General features: G+C 40.6%; 1 protein-coding gene across 2 annotated transcripts in view; it reads right to left on the bottom strand.

Annotated features, from left to right (window-relative positions):
• The window catches only part of rtca (RNA 3'-terminal phosphate cyclase), a 53166-nt gene that overhangs the window by 29304 nt on the left and 12588 nt on the right, over positions 1-11274 (bottom strand). Inside the window, exons 1-2 of one of the 2 annotated variants that reach the window (XM_061887907.1) lie at positions 10272-10438; positions 10043-10143 (exon numbers count right to left, since the gene is read on the bottom strand). The exons of the other annotated variant lie outside the window; for it this stretch is intronic. Coding sequence (XP_061743891.1) covers positions 10043-10143; positions 10272-10316 — 146 coding nt within the window. The 5' untranslated portion in view covers positions 10317-10438. Of the gene's footprint in view, positions 1-10042; positions 10144-10271; positions 10439-11274 lie in introns of those variants that run through there. 2 annotated transcript variants of the gene reach the window in all.

The raw sequence follows: 11274 nt of genomic DNA on the forward strand, positions 1-11274 counted from the left end.
TAATCTTAATTTGATATTACCTCAAGGGCCAAATGAAATCACACGGCAGGCCAAATTTGGCCCACGGGCCAGAGTTTGACACACATGCATTAAACCATGTAACAAGGTTTTCCAGAATAAATCAACTCAAGTTATGGAAAAAAATGCCAACATGGCACTGCCATATTTATTATTGAAGTCACAAAGTGCCCATCCATACATCCGTTTTCTACCGCTTATTCCCTCTGGGGTCGCGGGGGGCGCTGGTGCCTATCTCAGCTACAATCGGGCGGGAGGCGGGGTACACCCTCGACAAGTCGCAAAGTGCATTATTAAAACATTTTTTTTAACATGCCTTAAAACAGCAGCTTGGAATTTGGGACATGCTCTCCCTGAGAGAGCATGAAGAAGTTAAAGTGGGCGGGGTTCTGGCTTCATAAGTGTTAGGAAAATGCATGGCTGCTGTTTTGTTACCCCAAGATGCAAGAACTAGGAGGAGGATGAGCAGGTAAGATGACTTTAATCATCATCAGTAGAAGCATTTAAGTCTCACCTTAAAACTCATTTGTATACTCTAGCCTTTAAATATACCTCCTTTTTAGACCAGTTGATCTGCCGCTTCTTTTCTTTTTTCTCCTATGTCCCCCTTCCCTTGTGGAGGGGGTCCGGTCCGATGACCATAGATGAAGTACTGGCTGTCCAGAGTAGAGACCCAGAATGGGCCGCTCGTCGGGACCCAGGATGGACCGCTCGCCTGTGTATCGCTTGGGGACACCTCTACAATGCTGATCCGACTCCGCTTGGGATGGTTTCCTGTGGACAGGACTCTCGCTGCTGTCTTGGATCCGCTTTGAACTGAACTCTCGCGGGTGTGTTGGAGCCACTATGGATTGAACTTTCACAGTATCATGTTAGACCCGCTCGACATCCATTGCTTTTGATCCCCTAGAGGTGGAGGGGTGTTGCCCACATTTGAGGTCCTCTCCAAAGTTTCTCATAGTCATCATTGTCACTGGCGTCCCACTGGGTGTGAGTTTTCCTTGCCCTTATGTGGGTTCTTCCGAGGATGTCGTAGTCGTAGTGGTTTGTACAGTCCTTTGAGAAATTTGTGATTTAGGGCTATATAAATGAACATTGAATGATTGATTTCTAATGCCAAAATCATTCATTTCAGCAATTAAAAATGCACTCTAGCTGTGAAACCTCTTAGTGTTTCTTTGTTTAGCAAGCTTTCCAATGATACCAACATTTTCAAAATTAAGTATAAATAAAGAAATACATTTTCAACATAAGGGTCACGAATACAACCTTTAGCCCCACTGATTTGTGTATTGAAGAAGTTAGCCAGAAATTAGTGAATTTTCAACGGTTTTAAAAGTCCCATCCATCCATCCATCCATTTTCTACCATTTGTCCCATTTGGGGTCATTGGAGCCTACCTCAGCTTAATTCGGGCAGAAGGCGGGTACACCCTGGACAAGTCGCGACCTCATCCTAGGGCCAACACAGATAGACAAGACAACATTCACACTCTAGAGCAGGGGTGTCAAACTCAAATACAAAGTGGGCCAAAATTTAAAACTGAACAAAGCCGTGGGCCGAGGTAGAATGAATTAACCTTTTAATAGGGACCAAAACAAGTTTTTTATTGAATATTGAACAAGCAAGGCTTATATAACTTTATAGTGACATGCAAAATAATAATAAAAAAATATTAATGGCATATCAATTCAAATTTAAATAAAAATGGAATGCCTATTTTGTATTTGCAGCCTTCTGAGGTAAATATTAACATTAACTTTTTCCAGAGGCTAATACATTTGAAAATAAAATAATGAATGAATCAACCATTCAGGGCTTTTTACTGCTCAGTTAATGTCGGGGCTCAGGTGGGCGGGGTTTGTTGGTAGCGGGGAGGGGGTGTATATTTTAGGGGTCCGGAAGACCGCTAAAAGGGGTTCCAGGTATTTGTTCTGTTGCGTTTATGTTGTGTTACGGTGCGGATGTTCTCCCGAAATGTGTTGGTCATTCTTGTTTGGTGTGGGTTCACAGTGTGGCGCATATTTATAACACTGTTAAAGTTGTTTATATGGCCACCCTCAGTGTGACCTGTATGCTGTTGATCAAGTATGCCTTGCATTTACTTACATGTGTGTAGAAGCCACATATATTACGTGACTGGGCCGGCACGCTGTTTGTGAGGAGGAAAAACAGACTTGACAACAGGTTGTAGGGGACACTAAAGGCAGTGCCTTTAAGGCTTACCCCCAATATTGTTGTCCGGGTGGCATTCGAGAGAATGGTTGCACCGGGAGATTTTCGGGAGGGGCGCTGAAATTCGAGAGTCTCCCGGGAAATCGGTGAATGCGGTGTTATACAGCGGTAACGCTCTAATGTTAACTTGATTTTGCCTCAAGGGCCAAATAAAATTACACGGCGGGCCAAATAGTTTGACACCTATGCTCTAGGGCCAATTTAGTGGAGAACATGCCAACTCCACACAGAAAGATTCAGAGCACAGGATCGAACCCAGGACCTTCGTACTGTGAGGCAGACTCACTAACCCCTCTATCACCGTGCTGCCCTTCCAATCAGCCATGTTTACTCATATTTTCCATCATTTCTAACGCCAATTTCATGAATTTAAGCAATTAAAAATGCACTGTAACTGTGTTTCTTTCTTAAGCAAGCTTTCTAATGACAGTAATATTTTCATAATCGGATATATATTAAGAAAGACATTTTTAAAAGAAATGTCACAAAAACAACATTGAAGTAGTTAACAAGAAACTAGTGCATTTTCATCGGTTTTAAAAGTCCATAACTCTCTTAATATTTATCACAGGAAAATATGACTTATATTACCAGAATCGTATTTTCGAGACACGTCTGGTAATTCTGGTTTCGTGTAAACCAGGGGTGTCCAAACTTTTTCCACTGAGGGCCGCACACAGAAAAATAAAGCATGCGGGGGGCAGTTTTGATATTTTTCATTTTCAAACCATAACAAATTAAATGGATTTTTAAAATGTATTTTACCTTTAGGGGTCCCGGGGACCATAAAGGGTCTCAGTTATTAAAATGTTAAAAATAAGTCAAATTTGTATTATTTTTTATTTAACGCCTACAGTAAAAAAAAAAAAAAAAAAGGTTTTATGGCTTTTCTGTTAAAAATATCTTTGTTTTTTTAATAGTAAAACTGAAATTTGTAGTATTTAGTAGTTAGAGCCCTAAAAGATCAATAATGTAGGACACCATTGATTTGAATTCTTTATTATTTTTGAGTAATCACAGTGAAAAGATAAATAAAATACCACTGGAAATATTTGGGATCCAAAAGGTGCCCCACTCAGAAAGTGATACATTTTTATTAGGGTTTTTTTTTAACTTTCAACACTTAAAGGCCTACTGAAAGCCACTACTACCGACCACGCAGTCTGATAGTTTATATATCAATGATGAAATATTAACATTGCAACACATGCCAATACGGCCTTTTTAGTTTACTAAATTGCAATTTTAAATTTCACGTGAGTTTCTTGTAGAAAATGTCGCGGAATGATGACGTGTACGCGTGACGTCACAGACTATAAGGAAATATTAGCGCTGCACACACACACAGCTAAAAGTAGTCTGCTTTAACCGCATAATTACACATTATTCTGGACATCTGTGTTGCCGAATCTTTTGCAATTTGTTCAATTAATAATGGAGAAGTCAAAGTAGAAAGATGGAGTTGGGAAGCTTTACCCTTTAGCCACACAAACACACGGTGATTCCTTGTTTAAAATTCCTGGAGGTGAAGCTTTCCTATGGATCATAGCGAACATTGATCCCAACCAAAGGTCAACCAGCAGTTTTCCGTGAGAAAATTGTGGTAAAAAGTCGCCGCTTACCGGAGATCAGCTGAGCTTGTGTCGTCAATACAGCTGCCGTCGACTTCCATCAGACACTGGCCTCAAGACACCCGTGGACACACCCTTCCGACTATCAGATACTATTAAACTCACTAAAACACTAGCAACACAATAGAAAGATAAGGGATTTCCCAGAATTATCCTAGTAAATGTTTCTAAAAACATCTGAATTCGTCCCAATGCAATCAGGTTTTTTTTTTTTCTAGTCCGTCGCTATCAATATCCTAAAACACGAATCTTTCATCCTCACTCAAATTAATGGGGAAATTGTCGTTTTCTCGGTCCGAATAGCTCTTTTTGTTGGAGGCTCACATTAAAAACAATGTGAGGAGCCATCAACGGGTGACGTCATCGTCTGCGACTTCCGATAAAGGCAAGGCTTTTCTATTAGCGACCAAAAGTTGCGAACTTCATCGTCGATGTTCTCTACTAAATCCTTTCAGCAAAAATATGGCAACATCGCAAAATTATCATGTATGACACATAGAATGGACCTGCTATCCCCGTTTAAATAAGAACATCTCATTTCAGTCGGCCTTTACGTTACGAGATCAACTTCAGATATATCTGTCGATTTGACTTTTTAACTATTATTTTGTTTGTTTTATGCTCTTTTGTCAAAGAAAACTTTATATGGAAACTGCACATTATATGCAATATTTACCACATAAAACATTTTTAAGTGAAATTTTTTAACTAATTGGAGCTTTGAAAAGAATTCATTATAACATGGATTTGTTTGTCATTATTTTTTTAATAATAATAATAATGGATTAGATTCATATCGCGCTTTTCTATATTAGATACTCAAAGCGCTCACAGAGAAGTGGGAACCCATCATTCATTCGCACCTGGTGGTGGTAAGCTACATCTGTAGCCACAGCTGCCCTGGGGTAGACTGACCACCACCATTCATTCATCATTCATTCACCAGTGTGAGCGGCACCGGGGGCAAAGGGTGAGGTGTCCTGCCCAAGGACACAACGGCAGCGATTTGGATGTCAATAGGCGGGGAGCGAACCTGCAACCCTCAAGTTTCTGGCATGGCCGCTCTACCCACTACGCCATGGGTGTCAAACTCTGGCCCGCCATGCAATTTCACTTGGCCCTCGAGGCAATATCAAATTAACAGTAGAGCTGGCCCGCCGCTGTAACACCGCATTCACCGTTAATACTCTTACTTGCCAACCCTCCCGATTTTTCCGGGAGACTCCCGAAGTTCATCCGGGACAACAATATTTGAGGTGGGCTTTAAAGGCATTGCCTTTGGCGTTCTCTACAACCTGTCTCCACGTCCGCTTTTCCTCCATACAAACAGCGTGCCGGCCCAGTCACATAATATATGCGGCTTATACACACAAGTGAATGCAAGGCATACTTGGTCAACAGTCATACAGGTCACACTGAGGGTGGCCGTATAAAAAACTTTTCTCGGAACATAGACTTTGCATTGAGCCACATTTGACTAACTGCACTAGAGCAAGCCCGGTCACAGGCAATTACAGAGCCTGCTAGCCTGGGTATGGAGTCAGTTAAGCTACAACTAGCCAGCGCCAGGCTGGACGATCCCTGTACACATAGCAATTTTCGTAGAATAATACACAACTCACAAAATGTTTTTTCTACTGTGTCTATGACTACGTCAGAGTTAGACATGCGTTCTACTGAGGTGGCAAATTTTGATGCGTTCAGTTTATCGCAGCGCCAAGTAGACAATCTGAAAATTCCCGTCATATCAATTCCTAGATATGGTCGTAATTATTTTAAGTACACCGCGCATAATAAACGCAACATTATTAATATTGCTACTACGGATAATTTTATCAACAACTCCTTAAAACAGCCCACTACCTATAATATGGGCTTTCTAAACATCAGATCTTTGTCTCCCAAAACGTTATTAGTCAATGTGGTCATTAGAGACAACAACCTTAACGTCATCGGTCTTAGCGAAACCTGGCTTAAACCAGACGACTTTTTTGCGATAAATGAGGCATCCCCTCCTAACTATACGAATGCGCATATAGCCCGTCACCTCAAAAGGGGAGGGGGTGTCACACTAATATACAACAAAAACTTTAACTTTAGTCCTAACTTAAATAATAAATATAAATCGTTTGAGGTGCTTTCTATGAAGTCTGCCACACCTCTGCCTCTGTGCCTGGCCGTTATCTACCGCCCCCCAGGGCCCTATTCGGACTTTATAAGTGAATTCTCAGAGTTTGTTGCTGATCTAGTGACGCACGCCGATAATATAATTATAATGGGGGACTTTAATATCCATATGAATACCCCATTGGACCCACGGTGCGTGGCGCTCCAGACTATAATTGATAGCTGTGGTCTTACACAAATAATAAATGAACCGACGCATCGCAGCGGTAATACGATAGACCTAGTGCTTGTCAGAGGTATCACCGTTTCCAAAGTTACGATACTCCCGTATACTAAAGTATTGTCCGATCATTACCTTATAAAATTCGAAGTTCAGACGCATGTTCGTCAAACTAATAATAATAATAACTGCTATAGCAGCCGCAACATTAATGCTGCCATAACGACGACTCTTGCGGACCTACTGCCCTCGGTAATGGCACCGTTCCCAATGTATGTGGGCTCTATTGATAACCTCACTAACAACTTTAACAACGACCTGCGCGAAACCATTGATAATATAGCACCGCTGAAGTTAAAAAAGGCTCCAAAAAGGCGTATGCCATGGTTTACTGAAGAAACTAGAGCTCAGAAATTATTATGTAGAAAGCTGGAACGCAAATGGCGCACGACTAAACTTGAGGTGCACCATCAAGCATGGAGTGATGGTTTAAAAACTTATAAACGCATGCTTACCTTAGCTAAAACTAATTATTACTCAAATCTCATCCGCATTAATAAAAACGATCCAAAATTTTTGTTTAGTACAGTAGCATTGCTAACCCAACAAGGGACTCCTTCCAGTAGCTCCACCCATTCGGCAGATGACTTTATGAAGTTCTTTAATAAGAAAATTGAACTTATTAAAAAGGAGATTAAAGACAATGCGTCCCAGCTACAACTGGGTTATAGTAACACAGATACGATGGTATATACGGCGGATACTGCAAATATCCAAAATAGTTTCTCTCGTTTTGAGGAAATAACATTAGAAGGATTGTTACAACGTGTAAATGGAATAAAACAAACAACATGTTTACTTGACCCACTTCCTGGGAAACTTATTAAGGAGCTTTTTGTATTATTAGGTCCATCAGTGCTAAATATTATAAACTTATCACTTTCCTCGGGCACTGTTCCCCTTGCATTCAAAAAAGCGGTTATTCATCCTCTCCTTAAAAGACCTAACCTCGATCCTGACCTCATGGTAAACTACCGACCGGTGTCTCACCTTCCCTTTATTTCGAAAATCCTCGAAAAAATTGTTGCAGAGCAGCTAAATGAACACTTAGCGTTTAACAATCTATGTGAAACCTTTCAATCCGGTTTCAGGGCAAATCACTCGACTGAGACAGCCCTCGCAAAATTGACTAATGATCTATTGCTAACGATGGACTCTGATGCGTCATCTATGTTGCTGCTCCTCGATCTTAGCGCTGCTTTCGATACCGTCGATCATAATATTTTATTAGAGCGTATCAGAACACGAATTGGTATGTCAGACTCAGCCCTCTCATGGTTTAACTCTTATCTTACTGATAGGATGCAGTGCGTCTCCCATAACAGTGTGACCTCGGACTATGTTAAGGTAACGTGTGGAGTTCCCCAGGGTTCGGTCCTTGGCCCTGTACTCTTCAGCATCTACATGCTGCCGCTGGGTGACGTCATACGCAAATACGGTATTAGCTTTCACTGTTATGCTGATGACACCCAACTCTACATGCCCCTAAAGCTGACCAACACGCCGGACTGTAGTCAGTTGGAAGCGTGTCTTAATGAAATTAAACAATGGGTGTCCGCTAACTTTTTGCAACTTAATGCCAAAAAAACGGAAATGCTGATTATCGGTCCTGCTAGACACCGACCTCTATTTAATAATACAACTTTAACATTTGACAACCAAATAATAAAACAAGGTGACTCTGTAAAAAATCTGGGTATTATCTTCGACCCAACTCTCTCCTTTGAGTCACACATTAAAAGCGTTACTAAAACGGCCTTCTTTCATCTCCGTAATATCGCTAAAATTCGCTCCATTTTGTCCACTAAAGACGCCGAGATCATTATCCATGCGTTTGTTACGTCTCGTCTCGATTACTGTAACGTATTATTTTCGGGTCTCCCCATGTCTAGCATTAAAAGATTACAGTTGGTACAAAATGCGGCTGCTAGACTTTTGACAAGAACAAGAAAGTTTGATCACATTACGCCTGTACTGGCTCACCTGCACTGGCTTCCTGTGCACTTAAGATGTGACTTTAAGGTTTTACTACTTACGTATAAAATACTACACGGTCTAGCTCCAGCCTATCTTGCCGATTGTATTGTACCGTATGTCTCGGCAAGAAATCTGCGTTCAAAAGACTCCGGCTTATTAGTGATTCCTAGAGCCCCAAAAAAGTCTGCGGGCTATAGAGCGTTTTCCGTTCGGGCTCCAGTACTCTGGAATGCCCTCCCGGTAACAGTTCGAGATGCTACCTCAGTAGAAGCATTTAAGTCTCACCTTAAAACTCATCTGTATACTCTAGCCTTTAAATAGACCTCCTTTTCAGACCAGTTGATCTGCCGCTTCTTTTCTTTCTCCTATGTCCCCCCCTCCCTTGTGGAGGGGGTCCGGTCCGATGACCATGGATGAAGTACTGGCTGTTCAGAGTCGAGACCCAGGATGGACCGCTCGTCGGGACCCAGGATGGACCGCTCGCCTGTATCGGTTGGGGAAATCTCTACGCTGCTGATCCGCTTGAGATGGTTTCCTGTGGACGGGACTCTCGCTGCTGTCTTGGATCCGCTTGAACTGAACTCTCGCGGCTGTGTTGGAGCCACTATGGATTGAACTTTCACAGTATCATGTTAGACCCGCTCGACATCCATTGCTTTCGGTCCCCTAGAGAGGGGGGGTTGCCCACATCTGAGGTCCTCTCCAAGGTTTCTCATAGTCAGCATTGTCACTGGCGTCCCACTGGGTGTGAATTCTCTCTGCCCACTGGGTGTGAGTTTTCCTTGCCCTTTTGTGGGTTCTTCCGATAATGTTGTAGTCGTAATGATTTGTGCAGTCCTTTGAGACATTTGTGATTTGGGGCTATATAAATAAACATTGATTGATTGATTGAACACTGTTACAAATATGCGCCACACTGTGAACCCACACCAAACAAGAATGACACATTTCGGGAGAACATCTGCACCGTAACACAACATAAACACAACAGAACAAACACCCAGAACGCCTTGCAGCACGAACTCTTCCGGGACGCTAAAATATACACCCCCCCCCGCTATCACCAAACCCCGTCCACCTCAACCCCACCGCCAAAAAGAGGCATTCAATTTATATTTAAAATGTATTTAATATGCCCTTGATATTTTTTAATTATCATTATTATTTGAAACTCGATTTTACATGTCCCTATAAAGTTATATAAGCCTTGCTTGTTCAATATTTAATGCAAAACTTGTTTGGGTCCCTATTAAAAGGTTAATTTGTTCAACCTCGGCCCGTGGCTTTGTTTAGTTTTAAATTTTGGCCCACTCTGTATTTGAGTTTGACACCCCTGCACTACGCCATGAGCAATTGATTGATTGAAACTTGTAATTAGTAGATTGCACAGTGCAGTACATATTCCGTACAATTGACCACTAAATGGTAATACCCGAATAAGTTTTTCAACTTGTTTAAATCGGGGTCCACGTTAATCAATTCATGGTAAAGATGGTTTTTACATGGTAAAATAAAGACAAAAGGGAAGAAAAAAACAGCCTGTGTCAACATTGCAACTTTTTCTTGTTGGATTTCACCTCATTCCAATGTTTTTAATGTTCTTTTTAATTTTAGCAATAGCATTTCCAGAATGTGTGGCGGGCCGTTAAACAATTATCTGCGGGCCGCAAAAGGCCCCCGGGCCGCACTTTGGACACCCCTGCTGTAAACTAAATGTAAAACATTTACGATGACTAGGCTAGAGTTAGCCTGCTATCCTGCGATGTTGGCTCACCTGAGTCCGGGTGTGCTTCTCCCGGCTCGGATTTTCGACACTTTAATGGAAGATCCGGTGATGCAGCTGAGGGCCGCTGACACTCTCAGGATCTGTCCGCCCTACGAAGACCCAACCCCGGGGAGACAGAGAAGGGACACCCGGTGAGCCTTGAGCCGGCCGGCTGCTAGCATTGTCACGGCAGCACCAACATACATGCAAGTTTTAAAAAAAATTATGCGCTACTCACTCCCTCCATTACACTGCCATCCAGTTCCATTACTGACGACTCCATATTCGACACTTTTTTTGTAATATTATTATTAGCTTGGACTATTCTCCTGGCTAGTAGCCACAATATAGTGCGGCGATCAATTTTCTGTTTTTAACTCTTCTTCGTCTACAACTTCCTGGTATCAACGGAAGTGGAACGAATAAAAGCTTTTCCGATGACCTTCAAATTAAAGTAGACAACTAAAGCATTCCTACTACAGGTCACAACATATTTACGAGCCATAATTTGGCCATAACAGAAAGAGAAAAAAACACATATTATGACTTAGCAAAATATATTGAATGTACATCATGAAGTTTAAAAGTGCGCTAGCAAAATTAAAAATGGCTTACTTTATTTTATTTTATTTTATTTTATGTTACAGTTTTTTATTTCAAATCAACTTTTTTTAAATACATATTTGTATCAACCTTTATTTACAATATGCAACTATTACATAGAAGTTCCGCACAAATCCAAATTTGGAGCACAGTATCATAGTTTTCACAGCTTTTTGTTTGTTAGGGGTGAAAAGCGTTTTAAAGTAAAGTTCAAATTCTTTTTTAAAGGCACAAAAAAAACAGGTCGGGTATTGAGAAACTTACATTTATGAATATAAAAATTAGCCAATAGTTTAATGTGGTTGCAAAGGTAAAATTCCCTTTCAAATTTCTGTGTAAATTAAATCAACTTTCCATTTTTTTATGTATTTTTTAATGTATTTTATAAACCTTTTTTATAAACTGCAACATTTACAAACAATTAGAAACAATAATAATCAAAATAAGCAAAAAAAAAACAGTACAGATCAGCGCCTGGGAATTTTTAAACTCAATAAAGTAAGTAAAATAGAATGCAAAAATACATATATGTATGTATATATATATATACTTATACATATATATATATGTATAAGTATATATATATATATATATGTATAAGTATATATATATATATATATATATATATATACATATAT

This window comes from Nerophis ophidion, linkage group LG26 (genome assembly GCF_033978795.1).
Source record: "Nerophis ophidion isolate RoL-2023_Sa linkage group LG26, RoL_Noph_v1.0, whole genome shotgun sequence".
Lineage (NCBI taxonomy): Eukaryota > Metazoa > Chordata > Actinopteri > Syngnathiformes > Syngnathidae > Nerophis > Nerophis ophidion.